Source organism: Rhinoraja longicauda, chromosome 8 (genome assembly GCF_053455715.1).
Source record: "Rhinoraja longicauda isolate Sanriku21f chromosome 8, sRhiLon1.1, whole genome shotgun sequence".
NCBI classification, from domain to species: Eukaryota; Metazoa; Chordata; class Chondrichthyes; order Rajiformes; family Arhynchobatidae; genus Rhinoraja; species Rhinoraja longicauda.
The window spans coordinates 2704543-2721639 of record NC_135960.1 but is presented as its reverse complement, the minus strand read 5'-3'; the positions used below and the strand labels follow the sequence as shown (position 1 = coordinate 2721639).

General features: G+C 51.7%; 1 protein-coding gene across 1 annotated transcript; it reads left to right on the top strand.

Annotated features, from left to right (window-relative positions):
• The first annotated feature begins 325 nt into the window (after window positions 1–325).
• On the top strand, window positions 326–16203 carry LOC144595718 (tubulin alpha-1C chain-like). The gene is made up of 4 exons (XM_078403273.1): window positions 326–1282; window positions 9893–10115; window positions 11870–12018; window positions 14874–16203. The coding sequence occupies exons 1-4, from the start codon at window positions 1280–1282 to the stop codon at window positions 15846–15848; spliced, it is 1350 nt and encodes a 449-aa protein (XP_078259399.1). The 5' UTR covers window positions 326–1279; the 3' UTR covers window positions 15849–16203.
• The last annotated feature ends 894 nt before the right edge of the window (window positions 16204–17097 follow it).

Below are 17097 nucleotides of genomic sequence, written 5' to 3'. Positions count from 1 at the left end.
CCGCCGGGCCTACAGTGTCCGGGCCTACAGTGTCCGGGCCTACAGTGTCCGGGCCTACAGTGTCCGGGCCTACAGTGTCCGGGCCTACAGTGTCCGGGCCTACAGTGTCCGGGCCTACAGTGTCCGGGCCTACAGTGTCCGGGCCTACAGTGTCCGGGCCTACAGTGTCCGGGCCTACAGTGTCCGGGCCTACAGTGTCCGGGCCTACAGTGTCCGGGCCTACAGAGCTAGATAGAGCTCTTAAGGATAGCGGAATCAGGGGGTATGGGGAGAAGGCAGGAATGGGGTACTGAACGCGGTGCTGGCTCGAAGGGCCGAATGGCCTCCTCCTGCACCTATTGTCTATTGACCAAACGCGGGCAGGTGGGACTAGTGTAGCTGGGACATATTGGCCGGTGTGGGCAATTTGGGCCGAAGGGCCTGTTTCCTCGCTGTATCACTCTAAGACTCTCTCTCTCCCTCCCTCTCCCTCCCTCTCCCTCTCTCTCCCTCCCTCTCCCTCCCTCTCCCTCTCTCTCCCTCCCTCTCCCTCCCTCTTTCTCTTCTCACTCTCTCTCTCTCTCTCTCTCTGCTTCTCTCTCTTCTCTCTCTCTCCCTCTTCTCTCTCTTCTCTCTCTTCTTCTCTCTCTCTCTCTCTCTCTCTGCTTCTCTCTCTTCTCTCTCTCTCCCTCTTCTCTCTCTCCCTCCCTCTCTCTGCTTCTCTCTCTCTCTCTTTCTCTTCTCTGTCTCTCTCTCTCTCTGCTTCTCTCTCTCTCTCTTCTCTCTCTTCTCTCTCTCCCTCCGCTTCTCTCTCTTCTCTCTCTTCTCTCTCTCTCGCCAATATAGTTCCCATTTGCATCAGAGATCAGATGCATGAAGATAACTTTGCTAACACACCATTGTTCAGAGGCTTTTTTTTTTTGCATAGTTTGAGGAAGTACACTCACCTCCAGCCTCAGGGGAATGGAGTGATTTTATATATTAATTTTTAAAAACTCCACAATCCTCTCCCCTGTAGAGATTTGCCGCGCTCAGTACTTCTGCCTTCTGCCCGCTGCCTGCTGCCGTGACCAGGCCCACAATCTGTGACGCGTGCAGCTGTATAAATACCGCTCTGGGACAGCTGTTTCCCATTCGTTTCCACCTCTGCCTTGTGTTCTCTATTGTTCCCTATTTGAGGCGACTGGGCGCTCGTTCAAACTTCTCGCCCTTCCTCGCTCGGCCAGTTGAAGGAGAGAGAGATTGAGAGAGCGCGGGAGAGAGAGAGAGAGAGAGAGGCAGACAGAGAAGGACATTTAAAATGGTGAGTACTCTGAACTCGAGCCTTTTTTGCAGCTCTGATCTTTGAACCGTTGAAACTGAAACGAGGAACGTCTGATGATTTTCTTTTAATCTGATGTCCAAGCTGGTGTCTTGTGGCCTACTTTGAGCTTGGGATTACTTAACGGAATTCAAGGCTGAACAGGCCATGTCGTTGGGTATTGTATCGACCAAGCAGAGACGCATCTTGATTTTGTATATATTTTGCATATATATATATGTATATATATATTATATATGATATGATATGATTAGAATGGGTAGTGTAAGAAAATTAACTGCAGATGCTGGCACAAATCGAAGGTATTTATTCACAAAATGCTGCAGTAACTCAGCGGTTCAGGCAGGCAGGCAGCGCTTCTCGGGAGAGAAAGGATGGGCGAGGTTTCTGGGTCGAGACCCTTCGTCAGATTGAGGAGGGTGACGGACGGGGAGAGAAGGCAGGAGAATGGGGGTCAGAAACATAGAAACAGACAATAGGTGCAGCAGCAGGCCATTCGGCCCCGTCGAGCCAGCACCGCCATTCATTGTGCTCATCCACAATCAGTAACCCGTGCCTGCCTTCTCCCCATATCCCTTGATTCCGCTAGCCCCTGGAGCTCTATCTAACTCTCTCTTAAATCCATCCAGTGAATTGACCTCCACTGCCCTCTGTGGCAGAGAATTCCACAAATTCACAAATCTCTGGGTGAAAAAGTTCCTTCTCACCTCAGTTTAAAATGGCCTCCCTTTTATTCTAAGACTGTGTGGCCCCTGGTTCTGGACTCCCCCAACATTGGGAAAATCTTTCCTGCATCTAGCTTGTCCAGTTCTTTTATAATTTTATATGTCTCTATAAGATCCCCTCTCATCCTTCTAAACTCCAGTGAATACAACCCTCAACAAGGGTTGAGAGGGAAAGATAGGTCAGCCACGATTGAATGGCGGAGTAGACTCGATGGGCCGAATGGTCTAATTCTGCTCCTATGAACTTATGATACGAAGTGGTGCAGTAACTCATCGGGTCAGGCAGCATCTCTGGAGGGCAAGGATCGGTGACGTTTCAATAGACAATAGGTGCAGGAGGAGGCCATTCGGCCCTTCGAGCCAGCACCGCCATTCAATGTGATCATGGCTGATCATTCTCAATCAGTACCCCGTTCCTGCCTTCTCCCCATACCCCCTGACTCCGCTATCCTTAAGAGCTCTATCCAGCTCTCTCTTGAATGCATTCAGAGAATTGGCCTCCGCTGCCTTCTGAGGCAGAGAATTCCACAGAAAATTACAACACTCTGACTGAAAATGTTATTCCTCATCTCAGTTCTAAATGGCCTACCCCTTATTCTTAAACTGTGGCCCCTGGTTCTGGACTCCCCCAACATTGGGAACATGTTTCCTGCCTCTAACGTGTCCAACCCCTTAATAATCTTATACGTTTCGATAAGATCTCCTCTCATCCGTCTAAATTCCAGTGTAGTTTGTTTCGGGTCGGGACCCTTCGTCTTGCGTTGGACCGTGCTGCGAAGACAGTTTGGGGTGCAGTTTAGACTTTGGAGATACAGCGCGGAAATTGGCCCTTCGGCCCACCGAGTCCACGCCGGCTAGCGACCGCCCCGTACACTAACCTACACACACACACACACACGCACACACGAGGGGCCAATTTGACAATGTTTGTCAATGCACCAAAGCCAATTAACCTGCTAACCTGCACGTCTTTGGAGTGTGGGAGGAAACCGGAGCGCCCGGAGAAAACCCACAAGGTCACAGGGAGAATGTACAAATGTGGAAAGTTAGGGGTGCAGTTACTTTGCATTACATCAGAGCAAGCCGGGGTGGGGTGGGGGTCGGGGGAGCCTGATTGGATTGTTTTAAATCAAAATCCGGCTAATCTGAGCTCTCCCAGGTTATCTGCTGGAGGGGGAAGAGGGAATGGTTTTGGGAAAAGGGAGAGAGTGTCAGTGTCCTCCGGTGGCTGCTCGTTCCATGGGGATTGTCGTCGTCCCCCGTCCCCCCCCATACTCTCCCTCCACCCCGAGCCTTTGTCCTGGAGCACCACTGGGACGGTGTGAGTCAGGAGTGTGCAAGTGGCTCGCTGTCACAGCCACGCACGGACAGTTCAATCCTACCGCCTGCCCCCAACGTAAAACGCTGCCAAACCTCAACAGGTGCCCCTCCCCCAGCACTGGGGCGTCTAGTGTGTGTCTGGCTGAGTGTGTGTGCGCGCGCGCGTGTGTGCGTGCGTGCGTGAGCGTGTGTGAGCGTGAGCGGGTGTGTTTGTGTGCGTGCGTGCGTGTGTGAGCGTGCGTGTGTGTGTGTGCGCGAGCGTGTGTGTGCGCGCGTGTGTGAGCGTGTGTATGCATGCGTGTGTGTGCGCGCGTGTGCGTGTGTATGTGTGCGCGCGTGTGTGTGCGCGCGTGTGTGCGCGCGTGTGTGCGCGCGTGTGTGCGCGCGTGTGTGCGTGCGCGCGTGTGCGTGCGCGCGTGTGTGTGTGCGCGCGTGTGTGTGTGCGCGCGTGTGTGTGCGCGCGCGCGTGTGCGTGCGCGTGTGTGTGTGCGCGTGTGTGTGTGCGCGTGTGCGTGCGAGTGAGCGTGAGCGGGTGTGTGTGCGCGTGTGTATGTGTGCGCGTGTGTATGTGTGTGCGTGCGCGCGAGTGTGCGTGAGCGGGTGTGAGCGTGAGCGGGTGTGCGCGTGCGTGCGAGCGCGTGTGTGAGCGCGTGTGTGAGCGCGCGTGTGTGTGCGCGCGCGTGTGTGCGCGCGTGTGCGTGCGAGTGTGCGTGAGCGTGCGTGAGCGTGTGTGTGTGCGCGTGTGTGTTTGTGTGTGCGTGCGTGTGTGCGTGCGCGTGTGTGCGTGTGTGTGCGCGTGTGCGTGTGTGAAAGTGAGCGGGTGTGTGTGCGTGTGTGCGTGCGAGTGTGAGCGTGTGTGTGTGCGTGCGTGAGCGCCTGCGAGAGCGCCTGCGAGAACGCGTGTGAGCGCGCGTGTGTGTGCGCGTGTGTGTGTGCGCGTGTGTGTGCGTGCGAGTGTGAGCGTGTGCGCGTGTGTGTGTGCGCGCGAGTGTGTGTGCGCGCGAGTGTGTGTGCGCGCGAGTGTGTGTGCGCGCGAGTGTGTGCGCGTGTGTGCGTGAGCGTGTGTGAGCGTGAGCGGGTGTGTGCGCGTGCATGCAAGCGCGTGTGTGTGTGTGTGTGTGCGTGCGAGTGAGCGTGTGTGAGCGTGAGCGGGTGTGCGCGTGTGTGCGCGCGTGTGTGTGCGCGCGTGTGTGTGTGTGTGCGCCTGTGTGCGTGTGCGAGTGAGCGTGTGTGAAAGTGAGCGGGTGTGTGCGCGCGTGTGCGAGTGTGTGCGTGTGCGTGCGTGTGCGTGCGTGAGCGCGTGCGAGAGCGCGTGTGTGTGCGCGTGTGCGTGCGAGTGAGCGTGTGCGTTTGTGTGTGCGTGCGCGTGTGTGTGCGCGTGTGTGTGCGCGTGTGTGTGTGTGCGCGTGTGTGCGTGTGCGCGTGTGCGTGAGCGTGTGTGAGCGTGAGCGGGTGTGTGTGCGCGTGCGTGCGTGTGTGTGTGCGAGCGCGTGTGTGAGCGTGTGTGTGCGCGTGTGTGCGCGTGTGTGTGCGCGTGTGTGTGCGCGTGTGCGTGCGAGTGTGAGCGTGAGCGGGTGTGCGCGTGTGTGTTTGTGTGCGTGTGCGCGCGCGAGTGTGCGTGAGCGTGTGAGCGTGAGCGGGTGTGTGTGCGCGTGCGTGTGCGTGCGTGTGTGCATGCGTGTGCGAGCGTGTGCGCGCGCGTGTGTGCGTGTGCGCGAGTGTGTTTGTGTGGGCGGGTGTGTGTGCGCGTGCGTGAGTGTGTGTGTGCTGCTCTGCTCTCATTCCTTTCACAGTTTCTTTGGGGCCATTTCTGCATTGGGAAGAATGTGCTTTCAGACGTAGTGAGAGGGGGGGTTGCAGAGTTGGCTCAGCTCCCAGCTGATCCGAGACGCGGCCTGCATCTTAAAAATCTGCAGATGGGACAATTTCTGCTTGGGTTAATGGGACATTATCTTGAAGAGGCGAGTGGTTTACATTAACCTAATCTAACACGTTCAGGTTAGTGTTCTAACTGGAACCCACATTCCGATCGCGTGATGCCGATGAGCGGTGAAATGGGAGCTTTATACGTTTTTTAGCAAAGTGCATTTTTCCGTTCCTTTTTCTTGGCAAGCGGTCAAACTCCCCCATTTCCTGGCAGTATCTCTCTCCAGTCAGCAGTCCTCTAGCATGTGTAGAATTTGGTTTACACTGACACCTGGGCTCCACTTACCCTTGCCAACACTGGAGTCATAGAGTGACACAGCGTGGAAACAGGCCCTTCAGCCCAAGTTGCCCACACCGGCCAATGTGTCCCATCTACACTGGTCCCACCTGCCTGCGTTTGGCCCACATCCCTCCAAACCTGCCTGACCCGCTGAGTTACTCCAGCACTCTGTGAAACGTCACCTATCCATGTTCTCCAGAGATGCTGCCTGACCCGCTGAGTTACTCCAGCACTCTGTGAAACGTCACCTATCCGTGTTCTCCAGAGATGCTGCCTGACCTGCTGAGTTACTCCAGCACTATATATCTTTATTTCTCTCATAACTAATCCACCTGGTTTAGATTAGTGTCGCAGTGAAAAGATTTTGTTACGTGCTAATCAGTCAGCGGAAAGACAGGACATGATTACAATCAGGCAGCATCTTGGGGGAGAAGGAATGGGTGACGTTTCGGGTCGAGCCCCTTCTTCAGACTGATCTCAACCCGAAACGTCACCCATTCCTTCTCTCCCGAGATGTTGCCTGTCCCGCTGAGTTACTCCAGCATTTTGTGTCTACCTTCGATTTAAACCAGCATCTGCAGTTTTTTTTCCCTACACATGATTACAATCAAGTCATTCACAGTGTACAGATACATGATAAAGGGGATAACGTGAATAACGTTTAGTGCAAGATAAAGCCAGTAAAGTCCAAGGGTCTTCAATGAGGTAGAAAGTAGTTCAGGACCGCTCTCTAGTTGGTGAGAGGACGGTTCACAGCCGGGAAGTAACAATAGACAGTAGGTGCAGGAGGAGGCCATTCGGCCCTTCGAGCCAGCACCGCCATTCAATGTGATCATGGCTGATCATTCTCAATCAGTACCCCGTTCCTGCCTTCACTCTCTGATTGAAAATGTTTTTCCTCATCTCAGTTCTAAATGGCCTATCCCTTATTCTTAAACTGTGGCCCCTTGTTCTGGACTCCCCAACATTGGGAACATGTTTCCTGCCTCTAACGTGTCCAACCCCTTAATAATCTTATACGTTTCGATAAGATCTCCTCTCATCCTTCTAAAACTGCCCCTGAAACTGGAGGTGTGTGTTTCCACACTTCTGTACCTCTTGCCCGATGGGAGAGGGGAGAAGAGGGAGTGGCCGGGGGTGAGACTGGTCCTTGATTGTGCTGCTGGCCTTGCCGAGGCAGCGCGAGGTGTAGATGGAGTCCATGTACTGATGGTTGGTTTGTGTGAGTAATCTGGGCTGTGTCCACAATTCTCTGCAATTTCTTGCGGGCTTTGCTTGGAGCTGTTCCCAAACCGTGCTGTGAGGCGTCCTGACAAAATGCTTTCCATGGTGCATCTGCAGAAGATGTTAACCATTTAGTTCCTCCCGACAATGAACCTCCCGACAATGTCCGGAGCAGTTGTGGATGGGCACAAGTCTAGTCTAGACATCGCCTGGGCGTCAGGGATGACGCCGGCTTCGCCAATTACCGCGGACGGCTGAACTCAGGCGAATTCATAAGTTGTAAGGTCATCAGTGGTAGGAGCAGAATCAGGCCATTCGGCCCATCAAGTCACTGGAATTTAGAAGGATGAGAGGAGATCTTATCGAAACGTATAAGATTATTAAGGGGGTTGGACACGTTAGAGGCAGGAAACATGTTCCCAACGTTGGGGGAGTCCAGAACCAGAGGCCACAGTTTAAGAATAAGGGGTAGGCCATTTAGAACTGAGATGAGGAAAAACTTTTTCAGTCAGAGAGTTGAGAATCTGTGGAATTCTCTGCCTCAGACGGCAGTGGAGGCCAATTCTCTGAATGCATTCAAGAGAGAGCTAGATAGAGCTCTTGAGGATGGCGGAGTTAGGGGGTATGGGGAGAAGGCAGGAACGGGGTACTGATTGAGAATGATCAGCCATGATCACATTGAATGGCGGTGCTGGCTCGAAGGGCCGAATGGGCTCTTCCTGCACCTATTGTCTATTGTGTACTCCACCATTCAATCACCGCTGATCTGTCTCTCCCCCCCAACCCCATTCTCCTGCCTTCTCCCCACAACCCCTGACACCCGTACTAATCAAGAATCTATCAATCTCCTTCCTTAAAACTATCCACTGACTTGGTGTCCACGGCCTTCTGTGGCAACGAATCCCACAGATTCAACACCAAGCGATCTCAGGCTTGTCCCGGCAGCTCACTGCCGGTCTCAAAGGAGGAGGCGGAATCGTGGTGATCCCAGGGGGTGTAGACAATAGGTGCAGGAGGAGGCCATTCGGCCCTTCGAGCCAGTACCGCCATTCAAAGTGATCATGGCTGATCATTCTCAATCAGTACCCCGTTCCTGCCTTCTCCCCATACCCCCTGACTCCGCTATCCTTAAGAGCTCTATCTAGCTCTCTCTTGCATGCATTCAGAGAATTGGCCTCCACTGCCTTCTGAGGCAGAGAATTCCACAGATTCACAACTCTCTGACTGAAAAAGTTTTCCCTCATCTCCGTTCTAAATGGCCTACCCCTTATTCTTAAACTGTGGCCCCTTGTTCTGGACTCCCCCAACATTGGGAACATGTTTCCTGCCTCTAACGTGTCCAACCCCTTAATAATCTTATACGTTTCGATAAGATCTCCTCTCATCCTTCTAAATTCCAGTGTATACAAGCCTAGTCGTTCCAGTCTTTCAACATATGACAGTCCCGCCATTCCGGGAATTAACCTAGTAAACCTACGCTGCACGCCCTCAATAGCAAGAATATCCTTCCTCAAATTTGGAGACCAAAACTGCACACAGTACTCCAGGTGTGGTCTCACTAGGGCCCTGTACAACTGCAGAAGGACCTCTTTGCTCCTATACTCAACTCCTCTTGTTATGAAGGCCACCATTCCATTGGCTTTCTTCACTGCCTGCTGTACCTGCATGCTTCCTTTCAGTGACTGATGCACTAGGACACCCAGATCTCGTTGTACGTCCCCTTTTCCTAACTTGACACCATTCAGGTAATACTCTGCCTTCCTATTCTTACCACCAAAGTGGATAACCTCACACTTATCCACATTAAACTGCATCTGCCATGCATCCGCCCACTCACACAACCTGTCCAAGTTACCCTGCAACCTCATAGCATCTTCCTCACAGCTCACACTGCCACCCAGCTTTGTATCATCTGCAAATTTGCTAATGGTACTTTTTATCCCTTCATCCAAGTCATTAATGTCAGCTCACCCTTGTCTGGCGAGGAGGAGCTGGCGACGCCGGGCTTATCCTGGCATCTCAGTCCATTGCCTCTGTGTGCGGGCTTGCCCCTCGCTATCCATGGGCAGGAAAAAACGCTGGCGTATCAGGCTTGCCCCGGCCACTCGGTCTGAGCCTCTGCAGGGGCGCTGGCAGTCTTTCCCGGCAGCCCAGTCTCGCCAACATGGCAGCGCTGGTGGTCTCAGGTTTGTCTCTGGGGCTCAGCGTCCCTTGAACACACGACAGGGGAACACAAGAGGCAGGGACATGCCTCACTCTCTCTCTCTCTCCCCCACTTCCTTCTTCCTTCCACACGAGGAGAGATGGGAAAGACTGGGCTTGCATTCACTGGAGTTTAGAAGGATGAGAGGGGATCTTATCGAGACGTATAATATCATAAAAGGACTGGACAAGCTAGATGCAGGAAAAAATGTTCCCAACGTCGGGGGGAGTCCAGAACCAGGGGCCACACAGTCTTAGGAATAAAGGGGAGGCCATTTAAAACTATGGGGAGAAGGAACTTTTTCACCCAGAGAGTTTTGAATTTGTGGAATTCTCTGCCACAGAGGGCAGCGGAGGCCAAATCACTGGATGGATTTAAGAGAGAGTTAGATAGAGCTCTAGGGGCTAGTGGAATCAAGGGATATGGGGAGAAGGCAAGCACGGGTTATTGATTGTGGATGATCAGCCATGATCACAATGAATGGTGGTGCTGGCTCGAAGGGCCGAATGGCCTCCTCCTGCACCTATTGTCTATGTTTCTATGTTCCTTCTTTCTCTCTTCCTCTCTTTATTCTTTCTCTTTCTTCCTCCTCCTCGTTTTTCCTTTTTCCTCTTTTTAATTTTTAATTTTTTTTCTTCTTTCTTTTTTCTCGCTGTTTTATTCTTCCCTGACCCTCTCCCGTCTTCCCTCTGGCTGGGTTTTATAAGGACTGGGCTGATGAGGATCGGGGCAGGCCAGCTAATTGGTGTTGTCGGCCATTACCAGTGGTGCGGGGGCGGGGGGGGGGGGCTGACCCTTACAGGGCCAGTGACCGGGGTCAGAGGGGCCTCCTGGGGTAGGGGGTGCTGTCCCGACACCCCTACTCCACAGACAAATTAAACAGTACTAATAGACCGTTTTGCTTCTCCCTCCAGCGCGAGTGTATCTCCATCCACATTGGCCAGGCTGGTGTCCAGATGGGCAATGCCTGCTGGGAGCTCTACTGCCTGGAACACGGCATCCAGCCCGATGGCCGCCGACCGGATGGCAGGAGCAACAAGGGGGTGGACGACTCGTTCAACACCTTCTTCTGCGAGATGGGGTCAGGGAAGCACGTGCCCAGGGCAATCTTTCTGGATCTCGAACCTTCTGTGATAGGTATTGGAAACACTCACTCATGGAACCTAGAACATAGATTGTAGAACATTGAACGTAAACCATTGAATGTAGAACAATGGACATAGGGTATTGAACATAGACATTGAACGTAGAACCTTGAACTTAGAACATTGAACGTAGAACATTGAACGTAGAACAATGACATAGACTATTCAACATAGACATTGAATGTAGAACATTGAACATAGAACATTGAACATAGAATATTGAACATAGACATTGAATGTAGAACATTGAACATAGAACATTAGACATAGAACATTGAACATAGACATTGAACGTAGAACATTGAACGTGGACCATTGGACATAGACTTTTCAACATAGACATTGAATGTAGAACATTGAACGTAGAACATTGACAATAGAACGTTGGACATAGAATAATGAGCGTAAAACGTTGGCGTAAAGCGTAGAACATTGAACGTAGAACATTAAATGTAGAACATGATCACTGAACATAGAAAGTAGACCGTGAATGAATCATTGAACATTGAATGTAGAAAATTGGAGCAAAGAGGTCCTTCTGCAGTTGTTAGGAGCAAAGAGGTGCTTCTGCAGTTGTTAGGAGCAAAGAGGTCCTTCTGCAGTTGTATAGGGCCCTAGTGAGACCGCACCTGGAGTACTGTGTGCAGTTTTGGTCTCCAAATTTGAGGAAGGATATTCTTGCTATTGAGGGCGTGCAGCGTAGGTTTACTAGGTTAATTCCCGGAATGGCGGGACTGTCCTATGTGGAAAGACTGGAGCGACTAGGTTTGTATACACTGGAATTTAGAAGGATGAGAGGGGATCTTATCGAAACGTATAAGATTATTAAGGGGTTGGACATGTTAAAGGCAGGAAGCATGTTCCCAATGTTGGGGGAGTCCAGAACCAGGGGCCACAGTTTAAGAATAAGGGGTAGGCCATTTAGAACAGAGATGAGGAAAAACTTTTTTAGTCAGAGAGTTGTGAATCTGTGGAATTCTCTGCCTCAGAGGGCAGTGGAGGCCAATTCTCTGAATACATTCAAGAGAGAGCTAGATAGAGCTCTTAAGGATAGCGGAGTCAGGGGGTATGGGGAGAAAGCAGGAACGGGGTACTGATTGAGAATGATCAGCCATGATCACATTGAATGGCGGTGCTGGCTCGAAGGGCCGAATGGCCTACTCCTGCACCTATTGTCTATTGGACATATCAGGTTGGGTTTAATTTAGTTTAGTTTCGTTTAGTTTATTGTCATATGTACCGAGGTACAGTGAAAAGCTTTTTATGTTGCATGCTATCCTGTCAGCGGATAGACTATACATGCCTATAATCAAGCCGTCCACGGTTACAGATACAGGATAAAGGGAAAAACATTTAGTGCAAAATAAAGTCCAGCAAATTTCGATTAAAGATAGACCAAGGATTTCCAATGAGGTGGATGGGAGGTCAGGACCGCTCTCTAGTTGGTGAGAGGACGGTTCAGTTGCCTGATAACAGCCGGGAAGAAACTGTCCCTGAATCTGGAGGTGTGTGTTTCCACACTTCTGTACCTCTTGCCCGATGGGAGAGGGGGGAAGAGGGAGTGACCGGGGTGAGACTGGTCCTCGATTATGCTGCTGGCCTTGCCGAGGCAGCGTGAGGTGTAGATGGGAGAGGGGAGAAGAGGGAGTGACCGGGGTGAGACTGGTCCTTGATTATGCTGCTGGCCTTGCCGAGGCAGCATGATTGCCCTCTATAACCGATGACCGTCCGTTTCTCTTTGTTCAGATGAGGTCCGCAGTGGTACCTACCGACATCTGTTCCACCCCGAGCAGCTCATCACCGGGAAGGAAGATGCCGCCAACAACTATGCCCGCGGGCACTACACCATTGGCAAGGAGCTGATCGACCCGGTCTTGGAGAGGATCCGTAAACTGGTACGGACATTTGCCCTGTAAGGTCCAGTTATAGAGTGTGTGTTGGATGGTTGTGTGCCAGTTTGTGTGTGTCTATGTGTGTGTGTGCGCGCGTGCGCGCCTGGGTCCCATAGTGCATGTCAGTGTGTGTGTGTCAGTGTGTGTGTCCGTGCGTATCCGTGTATGTCTGAGTGTGTGCGCATGTGTGTGCGTGCGTATGTATGAGTGCACGTGCATGTGTGTGTGTGTCTATGTGCCTATGAGTAAAGTGTTGTTCTTGTACGTGTCTCAACCTATTTGACCAGCAGCTCGTTCCCCACAAAGCCACCAGCCTCTTAAAATGTTCCCCTCTCATTTAAACCGGTGCCCTCTAGTTTTTGATTCCCTTACCCTGGGGAAAAGACTCTGTACATTCACCCTATTTATTCCTCTCATGGCCTTAAGCACCTATTGCACACCCGTCATCTTCCTGCGCTCCAAGGAATAAAGTCCTCGCCTGCTCAACCTCTCTCTGTAGCTCAGGACCCCGATTCCCTGCCAACATCTTTCCAAATCGTCTCTGCCCCCCTTTCCAGATTAATGGAATCTTTACTATTGCAGAATCTTTACTATTACGGATAAAATTATAAAAGGACTGGACAAGCTAGATGCAGGAAAAATGTTCCCAATGTTGGGGGAGTCCAGAACCATTGGCCACACAGTCTAAGAATAAAGGGGAGGCCATTTAAAACTGAGTTGAGAAAAATCTTTTTCGCCCAGAGAGTTGTGAATTTGTGGAATTCTCTGCCACAGAAGGCAGTGGAGGCCAATTCACTGGATGAATTTAAAAGAGAGTTAGATAGAGTTCTAGGGGCTAGTGGAATCAAGGGATATGGGGAGAAGGCAGGCACGGGTTACTGATTGTGGATGAACAGCCATGATCACGATGAATGGCGGTGCTGGCTCGAAGGGCCAAATGGCCTCCTCCTGCACATATTTTCTATGTTTCTATGCAGAATGAGCAAAACTGAACACAACAGTGCAGCCTGACCAACATCTTAAAGGGCGTGCAGCGTAGGTTTACTAGGTTAATTCCCGGAATGGCGGGACTGTCATATGTTGAAAGACTGGAGCAACTAGGCTTGTATACACTGGAATTTAGCAGGATGAGAGGGGATCTTATCGAAACGTATAAGATTATTAAGGGGTTGGACACGTTAGAGGCAGGAAACATGTTCCCAATGTTGGGGGAGTCCAGAACAAGGGGCCACAGTTTAAGAATAAGGGGTAGGCCATTTAGAACAGAGATGAGGAAAAACTTTTTCAGTCAGAGAGTTGTGAATCTGTGGAATTCTCTGCCTCAGAAGGCAGTGGAGGCCAATTATCTGAATGCATTCAAGAGAGAGCTAGATAGAGCTCTTAAGGATAGCGGAGTCAGGGGGTATGGGGAGAAGGCAGGAATGGGGTACTGATTGAGAATGATCAGCCATGATCACATTGAATGGCGGTGCTGGCTTGAAGGGCCGAATGGCCTCCTCCTGCATCTATTGTCTATTGTCTAATATAATAATATGCCTTTATTGTCATTGTACGAACAGTACAATGAAATTAGAAGTGCTACATCTGAAACAGTGCGTCAGTGCAAATCTTTCAAAGACAATCGCACAAACATAGGAACCAACACAACAAATTCCAATATCGATAAAAACCAATAAAAAACCTAATAAATAATAAATGAATTTTACACCTAAAATGCTGAAAATATTTTTTTAAAGTGCGACAAAAGTGAGAATCACATCAAGTCAAGTATTTCCATTCACAGCTCTTATGGCCCAGGGAAAGAAACTGTCCCTAAGTCGATTTGTTCTGGCCCTTAGGCTCCTGTAGCGCCTCCCAGAGGGCAGGAGAGCAAACAGTTCATATCCTGGGTGTGAGCTGTCCTTAATTATATTTCTGGCCCTGTTTAGACAACGCGAGCTGGAGATGTCCTTCAGAGAAGGCAGTGGACAGCCAATACTTTTCTCTGCTGTCTTAATAACCTTCTGGAGGCCCTTCTGGTCTGCAGCTGAACAGCCAGCGTACCACACAATAATGGTGCAGTATGCCAGTACCCTCTCAATGGTGGAGCGGTAGAAGTTCACCAGCAGATTTAGAACGGAGATGAGGAAAAACTTTCTCAGTCAGAGAGTTGTGAATCTGTGGAATTCTCTGCCTCAGAAGGCAGTGGAGGCCAATTCTCTGAATGCATTCAAGAGAGAGCTAGATAGAGCTCTTAAGGATAGCGGAGTCAGGGGGTATGGGGAGAAGGCAGGAACGGGTTACTGATTGTGGGATGATCAGCCTTGATCACAATGAATGGCGGTGCTGGCTCAAAGGGCCAAATGGCCTCCAAATGCACCTATTTTCAATGTTTCTATGCAGTATGACCAAAACTGAACACAATACTTAAAAGTGCAGCCTGACCAACATCCTAAACATAGAGTCATAGAGTGATACAGCGTGGAAACGGGCCCTTCGGTCCAACTTGCCCCGACAGGCCAACATGTCCCAGCTACACTAGTCCTATCTGCCTGCGTTTGGCCCATATCCCTCCAAACCTGTCCTATCCATGTACCTGTAACATAACCGTATAATGTCTATACCCAGTCCCTTGACTGATGAAGACCAACATGCCTGAAACTTGCTTGATCTTCCTACCCACTTTCAGGGAACAATGCATCTGTGCTCCTCGATCCCTCTGCTCTACAACACACCCCAGGGGCCATTGCAGTTCACTGTGCCGATCCTCCCCTGACTTCACTTCCCAAAATGCGACACGTCGTACTTATTTGCGTTAAACTCCATCTGCCATCAAGTAACGTTTTTCTTTGCTTGTTCCTTCTCTTCCACCTTCCCAGGCTGACCAGTGCACGGGTCTCCAAGGCTTCTTTGTGTTCCACAGCTTTGGTGGCGGCACTGGCTCTGGCTTCACCTCCCTGCTGATGGAACGCCTGTCCGTGGACTACGGCAAGAAGTCCAAGCTGGAGTTCTCCATCTACCCGGCGCCCCAGATCTCCACCGCGGTGGTGGAGCCGTACAACTCCATCCTGACCACCCACACCACCCTGGAGCACACTGACTGCGCCTTCATGGTGGACAACGAAGCCATCTACGACATCTGCCGCAGGAACCTGGACATCGAGCGCCCCGGCTACGTGAACCTCAACAGGCTCATTGGTCAGATCGTCTCGTCCATCACCGCCTCCCTGCGCTTCGACGGGGCTCTGAATGTGGATCTGACGGAGTTCCAGACCAACTTGGTGCCCTATCCCCGAATCCACTTCCCCCTGGTCACGTACGCCCCGGTGATCTCGGCCGAGAAGGCGTACCACGAGCAGTTGTCCGTGGCCGAGATCACCAGCTCCTGCTTTGAGCCGGCCAACCAGATGGTCAAGTGTGACCCTCGGCGCGGCAAGTACATGGCCTGTTGTCTGCTCTACCGGGGTGACGTGGTGCCGAAAGACGTCAACGTCGCCATCGCCACCATCAAGACTCGGCGCAGCATCCAGTTCGTTGACTGGTGCCCGACTGGGTTCAAGGTTGGCATCAACTACCAGCCTCCCACCGCGGTGCCAGGTGGTGACCTGGCCAAGGTGAAGCGTGCGGTGTGTATGCTGAGCAACACCACTGCCATCGCTGAGGCCTGGGCACGGCTTGACCACAAGTTTGACCTGATGTACGCCAAGCGAGCCTTCGTGCATTGGTACGTGGGGGAGGGGATGGAGGAGGGGGAGTTCTCCGAGGCCCGTGAAGACATGGCCGCCTTGGAGAAGGATTACGAGGAGGTCGGAGCTGACACCTCGGCCGATGACAACGACGGAGAGGAATTCTGAGTCACTTCCATCCCACAGCAGATCTTCCACTCGTGCTCCTGATAAATTAGACGTGAATGCAACCGCATTACTTTTGAGGACTTAATTGTTTTTTTCCACTCGAATCAATCGTCGTGCAAAAAAAAAAGCAGAAAATGTTGAACGTTAGGCTGATTTAATTAGAAACACATCTGTTTTCATCTAATGCAAGTAACGGCTGAAGCAATGCCTTGGTCATACTCTTTGATGATTCTCACGGAAATGAAGTGTACTCTTACGTTGGACATGGTGTTTAATGATATGCTGTATATTCCATCTTATAACCACAGCCTGCAATAATAAAATAACTACTACCAGAGACAGTAGTCCCACTGCGGGAATATGAACTCATTTTAAAAGGAATTCCAGGAAGCGGAATCTTGGGGTTGGTCAAAGTGGCGATGAATATACTGGAGGTTCATAATTAAAGCCTGGCTATTTTTTTCGTTTAGTTTGGAGATACAGCTCGGAAACAGGCCCCTTCGGCCCGCCAGCGATCAGCGTTCCCCCGCACATTAACCTCAGGTTGCCAACAATCTCACTCCCAAATAAGGGACAAAATGTGACGTCACAGCCCCGCGCCACACGGGACCTCACCCAGCCAGCGGCCACGTGCTCCCGCTCCACCAATGGCGGCCGCCAGGGCCAGGAGGATGGTTGCTAAGCAACCTCCGTTAGGCGAACACACTCGCCTGCCCCGCTCCCCGAACACACTCCGTTAGCCTACACTGTCCCAGCCGACAGCGGCCCCCAGGCCTACAGTGTCCGGGCCTACAGCGAACCCCGGGCCTACAGTGTCCGACCCTACAACGCCCCACTGGGCCTACACTGTCCCAGCCGACTGCGCCCCACCGGGCCGACAGTGTCCGGGTCTACAGCGAACCCCGGGCCTACAGTGTCCGGGCCTACAGTGCCTCACCGGGCCTACACTGTCCCAGCCGACTGCGGCCTCTGGGCCTACAGCAAACCCCGGGCCTTCAGTGTCCGGGCCTACAGCGAACCCCGGGACTACACAGTCCCAGCCGACAGCGGCCCCCAGGCCTACAGTGTCCGGGCCTACAGCGCCCCACTAGGCCTAATATGAGACAAGGGCAGTCCCGTATGGGACAAACAAATTTAGCCCAAAATATGGGATGTCCTGGCTAATACGGGACAGTTGGCAACCCTACATTAACCCTAACCCTACCCACACGAGAAACACTTTTTATACCAAGCCAATTAACCTACAAAC